Source organism: Emys orbicularis, chromosome 1 (assembly GCF_028017835.1).
Source record: "Emys orbicularis isolate rEmyOrb1 chromosome 1, rEmyOrb1.hap1, whole genome shotgun sequence".
Taxonomy (NCBI): Eukaryota; Metazoa; Chordata; order Testudines; family Emydidae; genus Emys; species Emys orbicularis.
Window position 1 is genome coordinate 70,382,307 of NC_088683.1, and position 26,147 is coordinate 70,408,453.

At 42.0% G+C, this 26,147-nt stretch overlaps 1 protein-coding gene across 1 annotated transcript; it reads right to left on the reverse strand.

Moving 5' to 3' along the window:
- Nucleotides 1-628: 628 nt before the first annotated feature.
- On the reverse strand, nt 629-24,374 carry TSPAN8 (tetraspanin 8). Its single transcript, XM_065412560.1, has 8 exons — nt 24,315-24,374; nt 18,352-18,414; nt 15,251-15,379; nt 13,851-13,925; nt 13,651-13,758; nt 7,137-7,286; nt 4,968-5,051; nt 629-682 (listed from the first exon to the last, which is right to left on the reverse strand). Exons 1-8 carry the CDS (start codon nt 24,372-24,374, stop codon nt 629-631), a joined length of 723 nt encoding a protein of 240 aa, XP_065268632.1.
- Between the last annotated feature and the right edge of the window lie 1,773 nt (nt 24,375-26,147).

Consider the following 26,147-nt stretch of genomic DNA (forward strand, 5'->3'; position numbering starts at 1 on the left):
TGACAAAACTTTCTCCATAATACCTTATGTGGTGTCAAATTGACCTGTGATACTAGTTATAAAAGAAACACTGCCCCACAAGCAATACTTCCTGGAATCATGTGATTCCCAGCATCAGCAAACCATTACAATGTCATTTGCAGATTTTTCTGAGGACTCTGCTGTGATTAGCGCAACACTGTGCAGACACGTTGTCTGATAAATGAAAAATTTCAACATCACTCAAAGAAATCTACACACAAAATGAGCTCATCAAAGTTGTAAATAGACATTTATTGCAAATAAAAATCCACATTCACATCATTAAACTCATTAATTTTAAGGAGATCATTTTACATGAAAAAAGCAACAGAGGGTCCTGTGGCACCTTTAAGACTAACAGAAGTAAAGCACTTCTGTTAGTCTTAAAGGTGCCACAGGACCCTCTGTTGCTTTTTACAGATTCAGACTAACACGGCTACCCCTCTGATATTTTACATGAAGAATCTGTATTCATCAGGGCTGCTGCTTTTATCAAAACAGCTGCTTGTGACATGCATGTATTTATTTAAACGTGGCAAGCCAAATACCTATCTAACTATAAAAGTTTTGATTTGGCTGATGACATAGTTCTGACACTTCCATTGCTTCATTTTCTCTGGATCTGACAGTACAGGCTCATCGAAAACCCCAAACCAACAATCTGGAAAACAAAGACATTTATGGTATTACTTGGCAGTCCTGGAAATCCCTGCATAGAATTGATACACAGTAAGAATATTTTGTTTGCAAATGTCTTGGATTTACATGCAGACTAAATCTGTGGTGGAGTAGATTTTTTCCAATGACTCTCACTAGAAGCATGACTCTAGAGTATTGGGATTTTAATGAAATCAGTATGTACCACAGGTAAGATTGCAGAGAAGATGGAAGACTTAAACTTTGTTTTAAAAAGTTGATGGCCCATGTTGATGGGGGATCCTTCTTCAGACATGGGATTTTTAAATACAGCTATTCATTTTTGTTTTCTAAATCTCTGGAATAACTTCTCAGACTCTGGAGTATACCAAGATTTTAGTTTCTTTGACATCTTTCATCTTTTCTATTTTTACCTTTTGTGTGTTTCACTAGCTTTTATATTATATCTATACACACACATTATATACATATGTACTCAGACACCCTATCATTTTGTGTGCTAAATAGTCACATTACAAATATTTTAAATGTACCAGTAATTTGATCAGGCCAGAAATGTTGCATCTATTAAAGAACTAGCTGACTGAAATAAAATCTGACTAAGGCGCAGTTTTGATGCAGGAATTACTGGGTGAAATTCTGTGGCTGGGGTTATGCAGGAGGTCAGATTATTCAGTGGTTCTCAACCTGCAGCCCGCTTGCGGCCCAGTCAGCACAGAACTGCGGCTCATGTGACATCCTCAGGGCCATAGAGGTAGTATTTGATGCAGCCCACATAACACATTGTGGGCTACATATGCGGCCCACAATGGTAAATAGGTTGAGAACCAATTAGATGATCATAATGATCCCTTATGCCCTTAATTTATCACTATATGAAGTGTTAAGTAAAAACAGGAAAGATCCAAATAGTCATTTATGAAGCAACTAAACAACAGTGTTTAACTTTTTCAAGAAATTTACAGTGGAGAACATAGAGAATATACAGATCTAAAGCCAGACAAGGAGACAAATTCATTAGTGGCTAGTGTAAGCCACATAGGCATATTCACTTGTGCCTGTGTTGACTTTGGTCCAACATCCCCAATTCAAGGAGAATATGGTCTAATTTGTACAAATATCACAGTGAGTAAATGTATCAGTATGCCGATAGCAAAAAGAAGAGACAAGGAGAAGCTTTGGAAGAGCACTTGTTGAGTTTGGTAGGGGGTTGTTTTTGGGGGTGGAGAGTGGTTAAGCAAGTGCCCTTTTAATGGCTATCATTTGAGGTGTCATAACACATTAACATCTTGATGGCAGAACTTCAGCGGGTGTAAAATGTCATAGATTCAGTGACGTCAATGGAGCTATGACAGTTTGCACCAGCTGAGGATCTTTCCCTTGGATTTTTGTTTGTTTGTTAGTCCTCTCATGATCAAGAGAGACAGCAGCAACGAACCATGCCCAAGTGGAGAACAGTGGCAGACTGTTGGCCAGAAGAAGCGGCATTTAAGGAGAAAACTGAGGTACAGCAACTGTAATCACTAAACTGAAGTGACTACAAGTTTATTTTTCATGGACAAGTTAATTCATCACATACATTTTTACTACATTTAAAAAGTTCCTTTTGCATTTTCACAAATGATCTATTTTTCCTTATTTGTGCTTTGCAATTTTCATCTAAGTGATCCACCATAGGTAGCTTCTTGAAATAATACCCAGCTGTCACAGGCAGGCTGGTCCTTTAGGCAAGCTGAATTCAGCCTGGCTTCTGACCTAGCAGTTACCCTCAGCCTTGCCCCTGATCTAGCCATGGAGCGGCAATTAGTGATACCAACTGGATGTAATGGAATGAGAGTAACTGACCCCAGTTGCAGAGGATTACTTAAACACAGCTGAGTGGAGAAGGCCCAGAAGAGAGGAGGTATGGAGTTCCCACTCTCTATGGGAAGGGGTTCGGGCAGGTATACTGAGGAAAGCCACAGTGATAGAACTGATCCCTGTGTGGGGACAGACACTGGAAAGGGGGCAAGATCCAGGGAGAGACCATACAGGAGAGAAGACTCTCCTATGGAGACAAACCCACAGAGTAGGCTCCTGTGGTTGAATAGCTCTGAGGTAGGGTTCTACATGCCGCAGAAGACTTCAGTTGCCCAAGAGGGCAGAAGAATTATTCAGATGTTTGGATTTTCATTTGGACCTTTTGGTTACCCTGGAGGGGATTTGAACTTTATGTGACTTGGCTGGAGGGCTGAGGTACGGAAGAACCAGTGTGAGGCAGATGGTCAGTAGGCAGTGCTGGAAACGAGGACCCCGTGCAGCATCGCACCCTGACACACAGGTGTGCTATGCATGGTGAGTACACGACCTTATATGAAATGCTAAGTAAGAGGTTAGTTGCAAGTCATATCAAGCACTTCAGTTGTCCTGAGTCTTTTCTGCTTACTATTATTTTTCTGGACATGGATTTTTTAGGTTGGGGCTCCTGCACACTATTAGGCCAGGGAGAATAATTCTCTGCCAAAGCAGTGCTATAATTTAAAAACCTTTTCAGTCTGAATTATGGATTCAGTACATGCAAAATGCTCTTTGTCATCCTCAAGTGTCTAATTTCAGGGGGGGAAACTACAAAGAAGTAATAAAAAAAATGTGAAATAATGGAATGAGGCAAAGCAATTAAGTTCCCTGTTTCTTAGGCATAGACGGAACCTAACATTAGTCAGGTGGTTAACTAGATAACATCACTTTTCCCCCTCATTCCTTTAGAGTAAATGTATTGTGTCATTGTTCAGTAAATGAAGAAACAATTGAAATAAGTAGCCAAAACATTCCAATTGTATATTTTGCTCTTTACCTGCTTAAATTTCCTCTAGCGGGGAACTGTATCCTCAGAACAATAATTCCACATCATAATCTCTCTATTATGTGAGGGCTGCAATTTAGTTACAATTGAGATTAATGTAGCTGACCTGAACTCTTGACAATACAAAGCTTTCTTAAATCAATGTATTTAGAAAGACAAGGTCGATGACTTTTTTTGGACCTGATCCAAAGCCCATTGGAAGGTCTGTTGACTTCAGTGGACTTCAAATCAGGGCCCATTAAAGCAATTTTTTAAAAAAAGGTTGAATTTCAGGTTCCAGCAAGTAGTAATGGCTGAAATTGAGATGGTTCAGGGTGACAGTCTGGTTCAGATGAGCATCCCAAAGTTCAGACCAACTTCCAGCTCAGCTGGAAATCCCATAAGGATGGGTTCTCTTGTGAAATTTCTACCATTTCCTCTATCTAGTTGGGCCAGAAATAGAACAAGAATAGCATCTCTTTTGGTATTTTTGGCCCCTCTGTTTCTGCTGCTGACAAGAACCAGAAAATAAAAACACACATGAAAGTGAGAAAAGAAAAATATAAAAAAACCCAAAAAACTCTATGATGGGGCTACTCTCTAGATCCACCCACTGTGAGCAAGTGGGTAGGAAAGGAAGGGGTGAAAGGAGAATCTCTCGTTCTGCCACTTCACTGCCAGACAGCATACATAGGACTGGAAGGAACCTCCTGGGTCATTAAGTCCACTTATTTGCTATTGCAGGCAACCCTATCATATAATCCCATTCAGACTCCATTTTAAAGCTATGTTGTTTGCCCCATTACCTCTAGTGGGAAGCTGTTCCAGAACCTCACTCCTGTCGTGGTTAGAAACCAGTAACTGTCCTGATGCACAGTAAGTAAACTATTCTCCTCCCAGCAAGTGGGGGGAGGGATAGCTCAGTGGTTTGAGCATTGGCCTGCTAAACCCAGGGTTGTGAGTTCAATCCTTGAGGGGGCCACTTAGGGATCTGGGGCAAAATCAGTACTTGGTCCTGCTAGTGAAGGCAGGGGGCTGGACTCGATGACCTTTCAAGGTCCCTTCCAGTTCTAGGAGATAAGATATCTCCATTATTAAAGTGGGGGGGAATAGGGAGAGGACTGTGACTCTCCCCGCTATGCTGCTGGGGTTATGCAGCTACGTACCAGCTCTTGCTCAGGGCCAATTGTAAAGTTACAATTTAGTCCTTAGGCTGTAATTTCTTTGCAGGAAGTGGGACGTGCAACCTGTTTGTACAGCACCCACCACAGTAGGGTCCTAATCCTGAGGTCTTGAGCCTTACTGCAATATATCTAAATACTAAATGATAGTACAATTAGGGATGAGGTTAAAGCCAATTCACTCTTGCCTAATAGTAGAGCAATCCAGGTATTTTAATCCCAGACCCAGCATACTTTCAAATGCAACACTTTGCTTGTCATCTAGTAAATATTTTAATGATTTATACCTCAATAAATGCCAGTCCAAATGCGATCCCCATAAGTATGACCATATGGTGTTTGAAGAAATCAATTACCACAACGCTACATGGCTGAAAGAAAAGAAAAGAAAAGATTAATTATGAGTAATATAAGCTCATTAGGAGTACAGCCTCCAAAATCATTGGCTGCATGGGATAGCACTGGCCAAAAAGGTAATCCACCATGGGCAAGAGAAGCTGTTCTAATTTGCTCTGGTTTGTTACAAAGACAAAGAGTACATCTGCAACCATCCTGTGCTCTGGGAGGAATATCTGCTCTTTCTCTTCCCAAATATGAATCTAGTATCCAAATATACACGTAGGGTAAAGTTTCAGAATAAAAGACACTGCTTCAGTGTCTAGGGTTTGTGATACTGCCACATGCAAAATGAAGTAAAAATATCATTTGCTCTTATTTTCTCTGTCTAATCCCTTTTTATTATAGAGGGGCCAAAGCTGTGAAGTTCGGGTCTGGAAGTGAGTCAATTTCCCATTACACTGATATTTGCATTTGCTATTCCAGGTCAGGTTTATTACAGGCTCAGAGCAGGATGATTGGATATGGAGCCACATTTAAATCCAAACTTTCTCAGATGTTCGAGGGGCTCAGGCTGGAAGTGGGATGGAGTGAGCAATTCAGATCTGGAGTTCCAGTTTGAGCCTCTCTGTATTTTTTTATAAATGTACATATGCCTGTTCTTATCATGACTACATTTGCTCAAGTCGGTGACTAACTGCTCTTGCAAACCGTGGTGAAGACCAAGTGAGGCCCAGAGCCATCAAAACTACAGGGACCCTCCATCACCACCACTGTCCCCTGCCCGACATGTAGATGGGCTTTCACTCTATTTTCTCCCCAGTGATAAACATGTTTATCTTTCTCTCAAAAAGGCTTTAAATTTAGCTCTGACTCACTATTGCAGCAAGTCTCAAAATGGTGGGTTCATTTCACAAGGATCCTGCCAATATCCACTCTTGCCCATAAAATTTGGTGGTTTGCACAAGGAATTTGTCTTGCACCCACAATAATTCATCTATATTTTCACGCTTGTATTCTCTGGGTCCATTTAGACCCTGACTGAACTTTGGCCAAAGAGGAACATACCATTTCATATTTCTGAATGTTAAGACTTGACTCTGCCACCCTACACACCTGCTGAATATACCCTTATTCACAAGCAGCTTTCCTTCAGTGACACTACTCAAAGAATGAATTAGTACTCAGCATAAATAAGGGTGGCAGAATCTGGCAATGAACTTCAATATTTATAAAAATCTAGCCCCCACATTTGATATTTATAGAAATCGGCTATATAGGGGATGTAGATAATGGCAAAACCAGACATGTCGTAGCACTAACTTTCTAAAAATGCAGACATTTTATGCCTGTTTTCACTATTTTTCTCTGGATTTGCAGAGTTCTAATTTCCATGTAATGAGACAGATAAATCTTGAAATAGATGAATTGAGTTCCCTTCTCCCACCCTCCAATTTTTGTCTGAATTTCTCTTTGCTGCCTGTCATCATGCACCCTGTCTTACTGTTATAATTAAATGCTGAAAGCTTTTCCAAGGGGTTCAGCTGGGGGAAATGGCCCCTCAAGTGTGCTGTCAGAAAACATGCAGCATTTCATTCCAGCGGATTCTATAACTGAGCGTGAACCTTTTAAAAAGAGATTAACAATCTCTTATATTGAAGCCTTTCATCCTGAAATATTCTTAAGTACTTTAAAAGCTATGGGTCAAATCCTGGGCAAACATGTCTGACAATGTAGTTATCTTATTGTGTGGAATCCTGAGCCTGGGGTGAGAGAGGAGGTGAGTAATCCCCATAGCAATATGGAGCTGTCGCTAAGGCCTCCTGTCACTCAGAATCTTCACTGGTGACCACAAGCTGGGAACCCAGACAGGCTGCAGAGGTCCTTCGGGCACTGCACCACACTGTAGAAAGACAGGCATGGCAGGGGGAGTAGGCAGCAGCCAACAAGCATGCTGCACTGCACAACCGCTGGAAGAGAGGAAAATTTAACTAAGGAAAACAGAACAAACCCTTTTCCTTTTCAAAAGTGTCAGGGGCTCTTTAATGACCAAACAAAGCAGACAGAACCTCGCTCTATACCTCTTTTTGGAAAGTGCAATATTTAAAAATCGTACTTACCTTTTTATAAATGTATCTGTTAGAAGAAAAGATACAGAGATCTGTATTTTGGTCTTTCTGTGCACATTCACAGATCTTGAAATTACCATAAGGAGTATTAAAATTGCTCCCCCAGTCTTCATATCCCTTCACCAAACCACAGCACTGATTCTGTAAAAGAGGAGAAATGGAGGGGTGAAAGGGAAGAATGGTGACTGAAAACAAGTCACATAAATCTGTTTCACACTTGCAAACCTTACCAAAACATTGCACATCTAAGAGGCCCTTTGCATACATGTATCAATGTCTTCTATCAATAATCAGAATGGCAGGTGAATTGTAGTCCATAAATAAAGAGGATGAAGAAGGAACAGATTTCCAATATACAATAAGAAAGAATCAGTAACATGGCTTTGGATTAATGAATGCATGTGCCACAACATAACATGTAACAATGTTGGATGTTTTCAGAATTATGTTTTTTCCCTGCATTTTTTATTTGTATGTTAGACATAGCCAAAGTATTTCACATGTGAAAAAAAGCCAACCTGGAAAAAGACAATACAGGCATATAAAAATGTGATAGCTAGAAAAATAACTACCTTAATGGATGGATAGCCCATGAACCTAGGGCCAGAGAGGCTAGGGATTTGTTTTGGGTTTAAAAACCTAAACCAAGTGTGGTTTTGGTTCAGGTTCTATTTTATCCAAACCATCAAAATGCATGGGTGGAGGTAGGGCATCACAAAGTTCTGGTTTTAGCTCTTCTCTGTTTTAAAGGGCAGCTGGAACCACTCATCTTGTAGAGATGCAAACGTCATGGGACATCATAAAACAATCATGATTTACTAAAAAACAGAGCCACTATGGCTCTACCTCTGCTTTTTCCAGAGAGACTCCTCACCCCTCCTGGGGGCTGTCTAGGATATCATAAGCAATGGGTTGGGTCAGCAATAGGAGGGGGCAGCACAAGCTGTCTAAACACTGTCTGGCTACCATTCCCCTAGCATCCCTGGCAGTGTTCATAAGAAGAGTCCTTAAGCTCATCCCCTAAAGTCATGTGCTCTTATGGACCAGGCAATGCACACCCAGGCATAATAAGAATGAATGGTTCTGAGCAGCAGCTGCTCTGTGGTGAACGGCGTGTCCCCTGATGCAAATGGGAGTTGAGAATATTCTGCACTTCTCAGGAGGCATCTTTCAGGATCAGATGCATCTTGAATGTTCCACCTTTTCGTGTTAAGCATGCATGGATATGAGCCTGGATATAAACCCACAGAAAGAACCTCTCTTTTTATCCTGTTTTATTTCTCTCTCTTTTACAATAAAATATAGCATTGCATGACTTTCTAGTAAGGGAGAAAATATTTTAGATAAGCAACACATGGTGAATGTTCCATAAGATATGCTCATTTTTCTTTATGACTTACATAGTCCCTGGCAGGCTCCCTTATCCCAGGAGTAAATTTGCCACTACAGACTGGTGGTTGATTTTAAAATAGTAAAGGTTGGAGTAACAACTTTCCTTCAAAAGCTCTTCAGCTTGGAACCAATGGCCATCAGCCCTCTTCTAAAGCATCTTATCTCACTGGTGGTGCTGTCACTGGGTGACATTTGTCATGGCAAAATAGTATCTGTCATTCTTTGAGTGCTGAAAAGATTATACAGATTGCATATCTAGGTTGCTGCCATAGCTGGTTTGAATAGGGAGTGCAGCCAGATAGAGAGAGAACTTCCCTTAGATAGGGAGGCTTTTAATGCTGGGCGCAGTCTCTCCCTTGGCGCAGGAGTCTGCCAGCTCTGAGTTATTGCCTCATTAGAGACCTGTAAAGTGAAGACCTCAGACTGGGGAAGGAAGGGAGGGTTAGGATTAGCAGAGCTTGTTATAATGTTATCGTTCTTTGTTTTGAATCCTCCTTAATAAAGTCTTTATACAACATTTGCTTTCTCCCATAAACCCATTATGTCATCATTCCAGCACCGCTTAGATCCATCATCATTTATTTTAAATAAGATATCAAATTTCAATTAACACAGGTAAAATGGTGTGTGATCTGTAGCTCTGTGATGGGGTATACAAACCTCACACTGGGACGGAAGAGGTTAAAGGACTAGATTGGGTCCAGGTAGCCCCGCCATTCCAATCCCGCAGAGCATGCTCCAACTGGAGACAGGGTTGAAAAGGGAGCAACCCAGCTCAGAAAGGGGAGGATGAGGAAGAATGCAGACCTGTCCTGAAGGCTCCTGCAAAAAAGGGGCTGGAGAAGCCTCCCTGAAGGCACAGTGCTGTATGCACAGCTCAGCTGGGGCTGGCCGTTTTTGGTTTCCTTTTTCTTTTCCCCTTATCTGGGATCAGAAGCTGAGGGAAGGAAACTGTGTTAGGAAGGGACCCAGGGAAAGGCCCCTCCCAGAGGCCCAATGCTGGTGACCCTCCTAGGCAACAGGGCCAGAACCTCAGTATAAGTGGGAAGGCCACGAGGCCCCCTCTTTCCTCCTCTTCCTGTGTGGCCCTGACCCTGCTCCTCCTCTTTCCCTCTGAGGCATGACTCCATGGCCAGGCCAGAAGCCGGAGCCAGGCTGTGGTAAGAGCTGCCCAGGGAGCCCAGGCTGCTGTGAGAAGCTCCAGACCCTCTACCTGCCACGGGTGGGGGTCAGGGTGCCTGAAAGCAGCCCCCAGCCCATGCCCCTGCCCCCTCGGGCACTCCGCCGAGGGCAGCTGAAACGTTTGGGGCTCCCCACAGCAGCTCGAGTTCCCTGGGCAGCTCTTATCATGGCCCGGCTCTGCTTCCGGCCTGGCCAGGGGGCAGGGCCTCAGGGGGAAGAGGAGGAGCAATGGGTGGGGCCTCTTGGCTAGGGGGTGCTAAGGCCCACCTCAACTCCATCCCCTCTGGGAAGAGGCTGATGCCTCCGGCAGGGGCTGTGCTTGGCGGCAGGGGAGATGATCACCTTATCAGCTTCCTGCACCAGGAAGCGCAGCCCCTGCTGCCACCGCTCCGTGCCTGCCCAAGGCTTGCAGTTTTTTGGGGGGGGCAATGCGACCCCCAAACTACACCCAGGTTAAAAATTGGGAGGCCATGGTCCCCTTGCCCCTCCCCCAGTTCCAGCATCCCTGCTCCTAGAGCCCTGGGTTGGAGCCCAGTGGAGTGGGTGGGCCTGGACTCTCCTACCACTGCCGCATGACCGAGTAAGTGCTAACCACTAGGCTCCTTGGCTCACCGAGGACCCCTTTACAAGCTCCTTCTTTCATTGAGTATTTAGAAGAAATAAAAACTAAAACAAAGTACTTTAAATTCCATCGTCCTGTATCATGTTTGTGTTGGAAAGGAAGTTTTTCTGAAGGTAGAGAAAAATACTGAGACATTTCAGGCATCAGTTAGGTGAGAAACTGAACAATCATTGCCAGTCTAAACTAACGCAGATGCTACAGATAAGTGCTTCACCTATAGAGAGTAACCAAAGCCTTTGAGCAGGTGAGGCACTTTTTATATTGAGAATTTCTTTAGTATTTTTAAGAAGAAAATGAAAATGTTATTTATATTTTATGCCCAGCACTGGCCAAATTCTAAGGTCTTTTATTAGTTACTGCATCCTTACGCAGGTAAATTCGAATAAAAGTTCTAAGATAGAGTTTAAAGATAGAGGGTGGTGACAGAATCACAATCTAGCCTAGGGATGAATCTCCATTTGAGCACGGGGGTTCAAATTGCATCCCTCATGTCCCCATTGCTGTGAATCAAGAATCATAGATGTGAATCAGGTCTGTTTTCTCCAGAGAAGATAAGGTCCACTGGCACAGCAGTCAACAAACCTAGCATTATATGAGGTATTCAGAATGGTAGTAGAGACAGCTCCAAGATGCAAAGTTTGGTTCTTTATCTGACTTTGAGCAGTGTTTGAATCTAGGAATTTAGTCTTTCACTTTATTCAGAGTGACAAATTTTAGGTCTGGATCCAAATCCAAGATACTTTTAGACTGTAATCAAGTCACCTCTTAACCTTCTCTTTGTTAAACTAAATAGATTGAGCTCTCTGAGTCTGTCACTATAAGGCATGTTTTCTAAACTATTATTCATTCTTGTGGCTCCTCTCTGAACTATCTCCACTTTATCAACACTCTTCTTGAATTGTGGGCACAAGAACTGGGCACAGTATTCTAGCAGTAGTCACACCAGTTCCAAATACAGAGGTAAAATAACCTCTGTCTTTCTACTTGAGATTCCTAGTTTATGCATCCCAGGATTACAATAACTTTTGTAAGTAGCTATATGGGAAACAAATATTTACTAATGGGCTCCTCAGTCTAGAAGAGAAAGGTATAACATGATCCAGTGGCTGGAAGCTGAAGCTAGACAAATTAAGACTGGAAATATATATAAATTTTTGACAGTGAAGGTGAACCATTGGAACAATTTACCAAGGGTCATGGTGGATTCTTCAACACTGACAATTTTAAGTCAAGATTGCTTTAGGGATTATTTTGGGGAAGTTCTATGGCCTGTATTACACAGGAGACCTGATAATCACAATGGTCCCTTCTGGCTTTGGAATCTATGAATCAAAGGGTACGTCTATACTTACCTCCGGGTTCGGTGGTAAGCAATCGATCTTCTGGGATCGATCCCGGAAGTGCTCGCCGTCGACGCCGGTACTCCTGCTCCGCGAGAGGAGTACGTGGAGTCGACGGGGGAGCCTGCCTGCCACGTGTGGACCTTTGGTAAGTACCTTTAAGTTCGAACTAAGGTACTTCGACTTCAGCTACGTTATTCACGTAGCTGAAGTTGCGTATCTTGGTTCGAACTGGGGGGTTAGTGTGGACCAGCCCAAAGACTGGATATGCTCAAATTCAGAGGCTTGGTTCAGGTATCTCTATAATGGTCTGTATTTGGTTATAGGCTGCAGACCCTGTACTCTCCATAGCAGTAAGAACAAAGCTTACAAAATCAACAGAATGAGTATGCAAACCCTGCAAAAGAGAGACAATATCTCTGGATCTTCTAAACTCAATAGATAATATCTGCGATCTTGTAAGCTCCATAGTGGTATAACAAGTGCGGAGCTTACATGGGCCTTAGGAAGGGGCTGGAGACCTTTCAAGGAACAAGTGAGTCTGCAGACCTTGTAAATTCTCTTGGCAGCATGTGAAGACCTTGAAAGCTTTTTATTCATGGCTTTCTATGTTACTTACAAGAACTGCTGGGTGCTTCAAATTTTCTTGAGTAAGGGTGTTTGGATGAAGAAATTTACAGTATCTGTAGGCACGTGGCAGTTTGTAATCTTTGAACCAAAGTTATTTGGTTTACATAGCTCAAACTTAGGTTCTTTGAACCAGACAATTTAATTTATGGATCTTAGATACATAATATCCAGACTTTATAAACTCACATGGTCCTTAAGTGATTTACAAACTTTACATGGAACTTTGAAGTTCAAATAGTTGTAGTAAATGAGTCAACCATAAAACCTTCTAAAATATAGCTCAGTAGTTCTGAGAGAAAACAAATGAATATAACAAAGTTGGAATTTCTATACAAGCAGATGTGATATTCCTAAAAAAAGAAGAGGAGATAATTACCAAACATTCTCTTTTCTTCAAATGTGCATGTATCAAAAATGCTTAGTGCTCTGACAACACGCAGGTACTTAGATAATACAATAAAGACAGTGGGATAAAGACAGATACCAAACTTCCTCAAAATGTTCCTCTAGAAAGACTTTCATAAGAACATAAGAACATAAGAACGGCCGTACGGTGTCAGACCAAAGGTCCATCTAGCCCAGTATCCTGTCTACCAACAGTGGCCAATGCCAGGTGCCCCAGAGGGAGTGGACCTAACAGGCAATGATCAAGTGATCTCTCTCCTGCCATCCATCTCCATCTTCTGACAAACAGAGGCTAGGGACACCATTCCTTACCCATCCTGGCTAATAGCCATTAATGGACTTAACCACCATGAATTTATCCAGTTCTCTTTTAAACGCTGGTATAGTTCTAGCCTTCACAAACTTTCAGAAAGTTACAGGATGACTCATATGTAAGCCCCTAGTCAGTGGCTCAGACCCTATGGCGGGGGGAGGGACTGGGCATGGGGGACTGCATAATGGTGGATCCAGCGAATATTCTAAACCAGAGACAACATGTGGGGCAGGGCAAGTGGGGTCATGTGTATCCCCAGATTTGCTGCTTGGCTTGTACTGAGCATGCTCACACGGACTTCACATGCTCAGTAGCATCTGCTGAAGCCTCTGCCCTCACTCTGCTCCCCCACCCCACTATCGGCAGATATGGGTCGTCTCTGTGCTAACCTCTACCCCCAATTCTTACACAAACGTCACTGCAGGGAAATCATCACAGGAAAGAACTCCAAGCCACCCAAAGAGAATAGAATCCCCCTGTACAGTTTTTCAGCTGCATTTAGGGCAGTTTATGCTTTTTCAGAAGGGTGATACTCAACTCTGTGGCAGTGTAGTGATAAAACAAGGGTTAACTCTGCATCAGATGCAACAGACTAGACAGATAAAACCTGCCTTCAATTACCATTTTCTCAAACTTCTGAAATTTCTCTTGAAATACTTTAGAATCCTCAGTGACGGCTTGCAACTTCTTTGCCTCCTCGGAGAGAGTCTTGTTAAGTGTGGTTTCTATCTGGAAATCAAAGTGATATTATATTATAATAGTTCATACTGTGTGTAAAATATTGCAAAGAAATCAGCAAATGTGATTGAACCATACAGTACCTGAGACTTATACACTGCTCCCAAAATACCTGCTACGACCTGAAGGATCAGGATCAAAAGCAGTCCAATAAAAAACTAGCAAGAAAACAAAGAAGAAAAAAGTTAATACTTTTGACAAGCAAAAGATCATTTCTTCCAGCTTGGTGGCAAATTATTATTTACATGAATGGAAACTTTGGTAGAGCAAATTTACATCCTGGTGAGAGCTGATCAAAGTATTCGTCCTAACTCAGTTTGAGACAAAAATTGCCCTTTTTCTGTACACAAATGCCCTGGACCAGTGTAAGGGATGATGTGGTGTTTCACTGTTCCAGGAGGAGCACTGGGAGCTGTTATGTCTCAGGCAGGCACAATCTATCCGAAGACTGCTAAGTTCACATGAGGACTGCATATTGTGCTCTATCCATTGGCATGGTACAGATTGCTGCCTTCCCCAGTACAAATGTTTTGTGCAGATCCATGTGTGACATTTTATGCAAATGATGTAATGCACTAATTTGCATATTTTGACAAACCAATCCCATAATCTTCAAGTTGTGGTGAATATACTTGCACTCCAAGCAGTATGGTGTAGGATGTAGAGCTGCATAGTACTTAGCAGTTGTGGTTAAGGATGCTGGGTAGATGGCTTGGTGCTGGGTAAGGCAAGCTGCGGGTGGGGGGCAGTCAGGTGTGACCTGGGGGCTATCTGAGGTGACTGGGTGGTGGGGGTGACAGTGGTGGGAAGCTGGGAGAAGACTGTCGGGAGAAGCGGAGTGGGAGTTGGTTGGGGAGAAAGCTGGGAGCTGGCTAGGGGCTTTCTGGACCCAGTACTGGGTACCCCTCACCTTCTGTTCCCACATGGTTGCCACTAACTGTTCCTTCCCCTCTGGGATCCAGAAGAGGGAGAAGGGCGAGGGGAGACAGAGTGCCCACAGTGGCCCTGGCACTCAGGACCAGCTTCGGGCCCATTCCCACAGCTGTCAGAACCAATGACATCTCAGTAGGGCTGAAACGATGTGAGTGTCACACCGGATGCATGGCACTTGGCAGCTATACCCGTACACCAGCCCTGCTCTGTGTAAACTATCCTTTGGGATAACTTCTTCCTGGGTTTGATGGAGTTAGGAGTTCCAAGAGTGAAGGGACAGCTATCATGGGAGGCCACTAAGCAGCCACAATATGGTCCTATATTTTTGGAAACCCTCCCAACCCTGCTTATGGAAGTTGCCTTTGTCAGACAGTGAGAGGCATCCCACCATGCGCTGGGTGGAATGGTTCCAAACAGTTAATACAAATAATCATTTGATCAAGCAGAACTGCCCCAGATTACAACCAGTCTCATTTGCAAGGAACTTTTCCACAAGCCCTAATTTTAGTTTGAAAAGTTTAGGCAAAGGTTTTTCTTTCTGTGACCCTACCAAGATCAGCATGCATTGACTTTCCTTCATTGCACCACAGCACCCCAGGAAACCAAGGACCATAATGATGGAGCCCACTGCTATCATCAGGTCAACAGCTGAAAACAGGCTACTATCTAAATTGAGATCCTGTAGAGAGAGAGAAACAAAAACTCAGCTGTAAGAAAATCCTTTCTAGAAGAAGGGTAATTTGTTAGATAACCTGATCTACCTCTCCCTACCCCCCCCCCCCAAAAGAAGGTGACTTTGTAGTTGAGGATAGAGAACTGTTATGTATGGATTAATCAATCAGGGTGACATTCTCTCATGAGTAGAGGACACCCCTAAGGCCTGTGAACCCATTTCAGCCCTATTTTGAGAGTTTAAGTAGGAATTAGCAGTCCATTGTCTTTGTGCTGGCCCTCTGCACAGGGGTGAATTTCACCTTTAGTGAATAAACAAAGGTCTTTTGTCTTAAATATGATTTGTTCTGTTTTCAGCCAATAAATATTTGTTTTTACTTTATGTAGAAAAAAATGATTACCTGTAAAAATTCTGTTATTAATCTAGTGTTGGGGGGGGAAAAGTTCTTCATGACAATCCCAGAAATGCACTCACTTACTCTGTTGCACTTCCTGTGAGAGCACTATTCAGAATAGTACTAGATACACAAGAGGGCACGGTCAGATACATTTTTCCAAGGCTTCTATTTGTTTTAAACTGGTTCCTCAGTATTACTCTAAGGAATGGTGTCTGTATTTTGATGTGTGTGATATTTAAGCAAACGATTCCTATAATTCAATATAATTAAATATCACTTTATTCAGTTCCGATTGGGCATGAGCAGGGCTGTAGGCCAAAATTGAGAGAAACCTTCAAAGAATATTTTCCTCACTGTTGCCAAGATTAGTAACAATGTCTGGAAGTTGTCACATTTATCTTCTGATGGAAATAACAAAGGTGCATATAGACTAGTATAATATGAGGAATGCAGTGTGCTTTACTTTTCCAACCTGAAATAAACCTCCTATTTACTGTTTACTCTGAAACCTCCTATTTACTGTTAGAGAGCTGTATTCATCTAGCCAAATCCTGAAATTGTTACTCAGTAAAATAGTCAGACAAAATGCACATTGACTTTGAATGGGAACTTTGCCTGAGTGAAGACTGGAAATGATGTGTAAGGACTTCAAGATTTGGTCTCCAACTCTTAATTCTGCAGGCAGCAATTGAAGCGATACAGCTATTTAGAACTAGGGATCCAGTTCAGGAAAGCACTTAGGTACACACTTAAATACTGTCCTGAATAGAAATGCTTTCCTGACTCGTGGCCTTGCAGAGCACAGTTGTGATTAAGGTGTCCCAGGTATATAAGGCCATTTGGGGAAGTGTGCTGTATAAAGTCAATAAGACATGTGTGGCAACTTGAGCCTCTGTAGAAGATTGGAAGATTCGAGACTGGAACTTGTCTTCTATCCTCTTATGTAATAAAGAAGCTCATAGCTCTCCACTTCTCCACCACCAATGACTTTATATAAAATATGGCCATATTTCATTGTACCAGGGGACTCTATAACAAATATACAGTGTGTTCTTTCATGTCCACACTCTGGCAAAGGTGGGCGTTCACTCTCAGATTGACTGGCTGCAACACAGCCAGCCACCAGAGGTAGGACGCCAACATCTTTTTTTTTTTTTTAATTGTAAATGTGAAAATGTTGATCAAAGACATATTGTTCTTGATTGATGGGAAAAGTGCCCTGGCTCATGGTATGGCAACAGACTGGCAATCAGATGTCTTGGCACTTTAATCAGCCCTATAAAATCAACTTGGAAGTTGGAAAAATTGTTTCCAACATGGATAGCTATTTTTTTTTCACTTCTGGAATCAGTCAAGAAGCATTTTGAGAACAAAATTACTCACAAAGTCTCAAACCCATTTATCTCCCTCTGGCCCAGATTCATGCACTGAAGAAAAGAGTTATGTTTCTCACAAGTTTGGAGCTGGATGTGTGTCCCCCCCTCATATCAATATAGTAAGTCTTAAAAGCTCAGAGCGCACACTAGTCCACTAAGCCCCTCTGTGCTATCGAACCAGCCTCCCACTGAGGGAGATTCCTGAGCAGTGGCAGATGGAAGAGTTGCTGTTAGAGTGTGACTCCAATGGAACTTTGCTGTCAGGGACCATGGACAGTAGGTTGCAGGGGGCCCCAGAACCACTGAAGAAGCAAAGGGCCTCCACATAGAAGGCCTTGGCCTCTGGTAGATTCCTCAGAAACCTTAGACCATGGTGGGTGAACTTCCTGCTTATTTTGTAAGGAGGGATGGTGGTAGGTGAAAATCCAGTGAACTAATCCAAATAAACTCCATGAAGGGGACCTTGGGCAGTTTTCCTCTCCTCTCGTCTCCAGCAGGATTTCTGCAGGAAAGGACTTCATAAGGACTTCTTGATTTGGCTACCTTAGGGCCCTGTACTGCAAATCCTTACTCATGCAGTAAAAAGGGTTACAGGATCAGGCCTCATATTTTTACAGTTCCATTGGAAACATAGGAAAAATATTTCTTACGTGTAAAGGCTAAAATTGCTCAGGCATTAGACATCCCACTTTTGAGGAAGGGTTAGAAAGCAGAAAATTCACTGGGAAATTCAAAAGGGTTCCTGAGTGCACTTACTTCTTTTTCTAAAAAAATTTGGACTGACTTTTGAGGGGACTATTTGTTATGTGGGTATTGATCTTTCTCCCACATTGAAATCAATGGCCCAATTCCCTTTGACTTCAACGGGAGCAAGATCAGGACCATGTCACACAATAGAAATCTAAGCAGCTTTGCCACCAACACTGTAAACATATATAGTAGTAGTACCATAAAGAAAAGCTCACTGCACACATACCTCTGCAATTGTACCATTCATTTCATCTGACCACCTGACTGATCCCTCTTATTTAATGTTAGAGATCATAATTTGGTTACTATACACACACACCAGTCACCTCACTGAAAGGCTAGCAAGCTCATGGAAATTACGGTGGAAAATGAATTTGTGTTTATTAGCTGACCCAGTGCTTTAGCATTTTAGGCTGAAAAAAGTGTTTTTTTTTTGTAGGACAGAATACATTTACCTCCTGAGCAGCTTTGCTTACACGCATCCAGATAGAGACCCCCAGAATAATGCAGCCACACATCTGCAGGGAAAAAACATCAGTAATAATAATATCTAGCTCTCATCTATAGCACTTTTCATCACTAGCACTCAAAGCACTTTACAAAGGAGATCAGTATCATTATCCCCATTTTACAGTTGGGGAAACTGAGGCAAACAGCGGGGAAGTTCTTTGGCCATGTTTGCCCAGCAGTTCAGTAGCAGAGCTGAGTCTCTGCCCATTAGGTCACACTGCCTCCCTGTACACACACTCAACATCCCCAACTGCACCAGGTGCCTGCAGAAATACTGAAATTATCTGTACGGCAAAGCGAAAGAAAGATCAACAGCCCACAGCTCAGGATACAGCTTCACAGCCGGAAACCTTCATAAATGGCAGTTGAATTTCCCTCACTCACCCCAGTGGTGCAGTGTGCTGTGCACCAGCTGCCTGATGTTCCAATTCCAGAAGTTCCTACAGTTCAGTGATGATTTATGTATGTGGTTTGGGAGGCACTTTGTGATCCCGTGGGATGAGGGTGTATATAAATGTACAATGTTATAATAGTTAGAGAACACAGTGTATACCAGAGTTGTAAAAAAAGATCATTTCTCATATCAGGGCCATCCACATGGAGGTCCCCTACCCCCAACAGCCTTTTGTTCCCTGGCACTGTTTCTCTAATGAAACTGCACTACCAGGGGCTCCCTCTGCCAACAGCCTTCCCAAGCTGCACTGCCTTTTCCAGATAAGTACTGCAGGACCAGAGAAGGGATGGTGTGCATTCCCCCACCCCCCTTAGCCCACCCACTCTTTCCACTTAGCTTAGCCAATACTTGACCCAACCCAATGGGTTCCAACCCTGCAGGCAGCTCTCCACAGACTGGTAGGAAGTGAGAAATAGTTCTGGGTGCAGGACAGATACATTCCTGTGGGCCCAATATGGCCTAATATTAATGATCAAGTATCAAATATTGAAGTCCTCCCTCACTTTTTATTCAGGTAAACTTGCACTGATTTCATGGTTTTTTTAATTATGTCCCTGGGAGTCTGATTGGTGACTGAGTAAAATCTGAGAAGGATTTCAGGATTTGGCCCTGAGTGACCCACCCACCCCGTGTTTTTTATTAGCTGCAGTGGCTGACTACAAACAACCATGTGCAGATCCTGGTTTCCAAGAATAATATCAGCATTGCATATCAATCAGGGGTGTACTGTACCCAACTGGAGACATGCCCAGCTAGTTGAAAGCATACGTCCTGTGGCCTTTCAGATATCCTCCTCAGACCAGAGAAGACTAGGGTGACCAGACAGCAAATGTGAAAAATCGGGACAGGGGGTGGAGGTGTAATAGGAGCCTATATAAGAAAAAGACCCAAAATTCGGGACTGTCCCTATAAAATCGGGACATCTGGTCACCCTAGAGAAGACCTTAATGACTGGATGAAGGATTAGTAGGCAGGCAAAGGGCCCGACTCTCCTCTCACTAACTGTGATGAAACTCAGATTAGAACCACTGAAATAAAGATAGTTATACTAGTATAAGAGGAGAACCAGATCCAAAGAATGTACTGGCTTGAAAGAATGGAGGGGATGTGGGGAGAGGAGAAAGAAGAATCATTTAAGGACAGACTGCCACGTTTACACAAGTTCAGCACTACCTTGCTGTATCCCGTTAGTGGTCACTTTAAGTAAGGGTGGTAGAAGATGACCTTTAAATTTTTGAGAGAGATGATGATATAGGTGTCTCAGTAAGATAAAGACCATTCCTGGACATTCTAAAGTAAAATTGTTATTTTTATAATTTTTAGACAATTTTCCTTAAAAAAAAAACCCTCGCCCACTAAAAGGACCAGTATAATACTCAATCTCAAATCCCATAATGACTTTAGCAGATTATTTAATGTGGAACACGGCCAATACTCAAACCTGAACACTACATTTTTTTCTGCTTCAAAGTAAAAGTCCTGTAAGTACATTAGGCTTTTATATCTGAACAAGAGGAAACAATAAAAAGAGAGGATATTATTTGCTACAGCTATCTCATGTTATCAAATTTTAACTAGAACTTCCATTGAAATCAATGGCGACTTTGGCTTAAAAACTGATGGTATTATATGACCCCATGTTCAGGCGTTGGTCTATGTCACTGAGGAAAATATTTGGTTATGTACCAGACATTATGGGCTTTAGTCACGTTCACTTCAATGGCACTTCTCATGTGAGAAAGTACATTTGGCCTAAACTCATGAACAAAATTTGACCCACAATATTATTAATGACTTATTACTGCCACAGAAATATATCAGTAATAATAAAATGAATAATGGGCCAGAACTAGATTTTCCATTTAGTGGGAAACTCCAATTTCAAAATGTTTCCTTTCCGAAATAAAAGAGAACCAAAAATTGTTGCAGTTTCCTGAAAAATTATGAAATTCACCACCACCACACACAGAAATAGTTTCAGGTCAATCAAAGTGTTTTGCTTTGATAAAGTCTACATATTTCATTCCAATTTAGACTTTCTTCTATAAAACCCAATTTTTAAAAAATCTGAAACAAAAAGTAGTTTCAAAATGAAAAAAAATGAAGCATTACATTCTGAGAGGGTCAAAACACAATGTCTCAACCTTATCGGAATGCTCCATTCTGTTTTTTTTTTTCCAAATGAAATTTTGTCAAAATCAATACATGTTGACAAAATGTTTCATTTTTGACAAATCCGCATTTTTGGATGGAAAAATGTGCCATCAGAAAATTTCCAACCAGTTCTATGGGTAAAAGCAAATAACTGAGGGCTATATTGTGGCTTTGCCACAAGCCCTGACCAAGGGCCACCCATGTAGCTGAACTGCCTCAGGAGCAGACCAATGCCCAGACTGTGTCTCCCAGGGTCACAGTCTGGTGCCTGGTTCCCCACCCCCTTCGTTCAAAGGCAAATGCAGTAATCTGTGCAAGCCCTACACTTGATGCAGATGTGCTGACTGTGATGTCTGACTAGAATACTAGGGCTCCACCCACTCCCTACCCACATGGGTAGGTGAGGGAGTTGCAATTGCATGGAGATTGCACTCCTCCCTGCACTGCTTCATGTATTGTAGGCAGCCTGGGTAAAGAAGCAAGGAGGAGACTTACACACCCTTATTCCCTTGCATGGATGCATAGGCTGGAAATCAGAAGGTTTCTAACTCTCAGAGGAGTGAGGTTCTGGAACAGCCAGTAGGAGTTGCGGAGGCAAACAACCTAACTAGTTTTAAGATGAAGCTTGATAAGTTTATGAATGGGCTTGTATGACAGGATTGCCTGTGATAGCAGGGGATTGGACTCGATGACCCAGGAGATCCCTTCCAGCCCTATGTCCTTACAGGAGCCCTGAATAAAGCTCTGCCTTGATTTTGTTGAAATTCAATATACTAAAAAGTACTCAAGTGCCAATAGCTGTTCTGAGGCTGATGTTACCTTAGCTTCCTATTATAAGCTCAATTTTTCAACCCCACACTGGGGGGCAGTGCAAGTTGGTTGGATTGTTGGCACTTTTGGCAATGCCAATAGACCCAGTGCTCTGCCCACTTCTGGACAGTGCCAGGATGAGTGTGCTTGGGGAACACTGGCTAAAAGCTATAGTAATACCCACTGTTCTCCCTGCTGAATTCTGAGTGCTTCCACAGAATGTGGACATGGGAGAAATGCAAAATGACTTTTTTGTTTCTGTTTTCACCAAAAAGGTTAGTAGCAATTGGACCTCTAACATAGTAAACACCCGTGAAAATGAGGTAGGATCTGAGGTTGAAATAGGGAAAGCACAAGTTAAAAATTACTTGGACAAGTTAGATGTCTTCAAGTTGGCAGGACCTGATGAAATACACCCTAGAAAACTCAAGGGGCTGACTTAGGAGAAATCTGAGACATTAGCGATTATCTTTGAAAACTCATGGAAGATGGGAAAGATTCCAGAGGATTGGAAAGGGACAAATATAGTGCCAATCTATAAAAATGGGAATAAGGACAACCTGGGGAATTACAGACTAGTCATCTTAACTTCAGTACCCAGAAAGATAATGGAGCAAATAATCAAGCAATCAGTTTGCAAACACCTAGAAGATAATAAGGTGATAAGTAACAGTCAACAGGGATTTGTCAAGAACAAATCATGTCAAACCAACCTAATAGCTCATGTCAAAATAACCTAATAGTGACAGGGTAACAAGCCTTGCAGATGGAGGAAAGCAGTAGATGTGGTATATCTTGACTTCAGTAAGGCTTTTGATACTGTCTAGCATGGCCTTCTCATAAACAAACTAGGAAAATATAGCCTAGATGGAGCTACTATAAGGTGAGTGCATAACTGGCTGGAAAACCATTTCCAGAGTAATCAGTTGTTCAAAGTAAAGCTGGAAAGGCATATGGGGTCCCGCAGGGACAGTTCTTGGGTCCGGTTCTGTTCAACATCTTCATAAATGATTTAGATAATGGCATAGAGAGTACACTTATAAAGTTTGCAGACAATACCAATGTGGGGGAGCTTGCAAATGCTTTGGAGGATAGGATTAAAATTCAAAATGATCTGGACAAACTGCAGAAATGGTCTGAAGTAAATAGGATGAAATTCAATGAGGACAAATGCAAAGTACTCCACTTAGGAAAGAACAATCAACTGCATACAGGAACTCCTTGCTTAAAGTTGTAGTTATGTTCCTGAAAAATGTTACTTTAAGTGAAACAATGTTAAGTGAATTCAATTTCCCCATAAGAATGAATGTAAATAGATGAACAGATTAGACAAATTGTAAATAGGTAAATTAATGTAAATAGGTAAACAAATGAATGTAAACAGATTAGACACACCTGTCAGGAATGGTCTAGTTATTACATAGTCCTGCCTTGAGTGCAGCAGACCAGACTACATGACTGTTGAGGTCACATCTATGTTCAGCTTAAACTTTAAACACACTCAAAATCAGCCTGGGCTAGGTCTGAGTTCACAAACCAGCACTGGCTCATTAGAAGTTTATTTATTGTGTCCCCAAGGCATTAAAGGCTTTTGCAAACTCTATCTGGCTAGCCACAAACTTTCAGAAGCTACTGTTTGTGGTTCCTTTTGAGTTTTGTCTTCTGTTCACTGGGAAATATTCCCTGAGGCAAGTCCCGTGGTGTAGCTACTAATTCCACTTCTGGTTTCAGAGTCCCCTTTGTCAACCTGTCACATCTCTTGCCTAAGGGTTGACAAGATTCAGCCATGAGAAGACTGATTTATTTGAACTCAAACCTTTCAAAAACTTCCAGGTCTGCAAACAAGTAAAGACACAACAAGTATGGAGATCTGTTTCAAACCAAACTCAGAAGGCTTCATGCTGCTCTTCTTTTACATCAGGCCTGGATTCTACTCTCTCACATACTCCATCCACTTCAATATAATTACCCCTAATACACACTATTGCAACCTGTCAGCTTGCCAAAGCCAAAGTAAGAGACTCAGTGCAAGACAGAGCCAAAATAAGACACATACAAAAATTATTCCTGCAAAAGATTTAAAAATGCTTCTATAAAATGATTCTAACCCCCGATGTAAATAACTTACAACAGTAAAACCAAGATAGTTAATATGTAACATAGGCAACTTTTGGACTATAATGAGTGATGTCCCTCAAAATGAGGGCACTTGCAATATGTCGTCACAAAAACTAGATCTCTAATTTTGAATGTACAAAAAATGCAGGCATTTACTTAGCATTGAAAATGAAAGAAAACCAGAGACTAAGCTAATGTTGCTGATAAGCTGAAGTTAAATGGATTCTCTCTCCCCTCTGCTCTACCTATTTCCAATCATACTCTAGTTTTTTATTTATATCTAATTTCCTTTATAACTGCTGCTGCTATATTCCCTGAATACGGTGGGCTCTGGTTCCCATACCACTATTAGTAACTTAAACATCAACTTACCCAGAACAAAAAGTTGAAGATGAACATGGAATATTTCATGCAGCTGCTCACCCCTGCCATTTTCAAAAGCTAGTGAAACCAAAATTGCAGAGAAAGGTTTTACAGGAGCTCTTCCTCTCTCTCTCTTTTTTTTTTTTTTTTTTTTTTAAACTCTTCGAAAAGCTCTGAGGCTGTGTTCTGTGCTCTGATACCAAAAGTCTTGGAGGAAAGCAGTTACAATTATTTAATTAATACATCTGCCCTGGGTAAATATTAACCAAGCACCCTAAAGCACCACCAAGTGTTATCTCTGAATATGTGCATAGGCATGTTCTCTTGCTCTGTCTACAGGATTGGACGCTTTTATGTTTGCATTCTTATTTTCCATACCCCAAAAGTAAACAGATACTACAGGATAAGGCGTAATATCAAAAGTGGTGGAGAGGAAATAAAAATGTAAAATGTTTATAGGGTCAGTTTTAAGAGAATCTAACATTAAATGCTAAACACTTGCACTTCTAATACTTCTAACAATTACAAGATTTGCTCTGTTTCATCACTTTATTTACACATTGCCAGAATTCATAGACCTCCCCTCAATCCTGCTCCAAACATCCAGCCTAAGTAATGGGATGGATGCTGGCTTTCTCTGCACAGGAGTGGGAGAGAGGAATCTGCCACCATTATTTCAATCTCAATGCCCTCTCCAGACTGCTCCCGGCTTTCCCTCCATGACAGCATCCCATGGAGCTGGGATCTGTAGTGCAGAGCATACAGCCCTTGGGCAGATTCCCAGATTTTTTTCTGCCCCAGCACAGCGGTCAAATGGTTCCACTCTGAGACTCCCTACACCCTGAGAGCAGGGGCCAGGATTTTGTCCCAGAGTAAATGACAATGACAATTGTAATGACTTTACTTTGGTTTCTTTGGTTGCCCTCAAAGATATTATTAAATGAATATAGATATCAGATTGTTTGGCCTTCTCTATCGCTATGTTTTCTAGAGGAAACCCAACAAAACAATCCCAGGGGATGAAAGTCAGGCAGGCGTTACGTTGGGTTCTCCATGGAAAGAAAGCTTTAATTTGCAGATGGGCCCACAGAACTTTTGCTGGTAGAGGCTGGGGATGGGCTACATTGAATCAGTTTGAGCCCCAGTCACATTGACCAACCCCCCTCTTTAGTCAGCGGTGTTTACTGTTATCCTCCAGATCTCCAATTCTGAGTGCACAGCAAGGTGGTTTGGGGAGTGTTCTATATTTGCATATGTAACCCCTACCCCCTCGGAGTGACACTCTGTCCCCCTCTAGTGGTGGCTCAGCCAGCTAGAGATTGCTACAGTCTTGGCTAAGGGATATGCATCTTTTGGCTCATGCATTTAACTCAAGAGGTCTAAGATTTGATGTCCACTGCCGACACCACGCCCCTGTGTGGGGCAGCGTTACATATATATGTAAATGGTTAATAGGCAAGGTGTCTGAAGATGGCACACATGGATATGTAACCTTGTCCTGGATTTTGTTGGACCAATAAAATTTGTTGGGCACTGAACATGGGTTCTTCTTGTTGCTCTTTAAAAAGGGGATGTGCTCTAGGTTACACTGACTAAATATAGCCCATAATTTTTATTAAACTAAATTTAAGAAGACTCACCTGCTCTGAATTCTGATGACTGGTGTTTAATTAACCTGACTGATATTCAAATTTCAGAGGTATGGCATATTTTTGGGAGGTAACAATTTTACTAATCCTGAGGGCTTTCTGACTAATTTATTTCACAACGTCCAAACTGAATCAGAGAATGTTCCTAAAAATAATTGTGCTTATGAAATGCATATTTCTCAGAAACTTGGAG

Excerpts from the sequence above, each read along its gene's own strand:
- TSPAN8 (XM_065412560.1), bottom strand. The coding sequence starts at position 24,374 with ATGGCAGGGGTGAGCAGCTGCATGAAATATTCCATGTTCATCTTCAAC. Across the intron at positions 15,380-18,351 it reads TAAGCAAAGCTGCTCAGGAG|GATCTCAATTTAGATAGTAG; the intron begins GTAAATGTATTC and ends CTCTCTCTACAG. Across the intron at positions 683-4,967 it reads TTGGACTGGCATTTATTGAG|ATTGTTGGTTTGGGGTTTTC; the intron begins GTATAAATCATT and ends TTTGTTTTCCAG.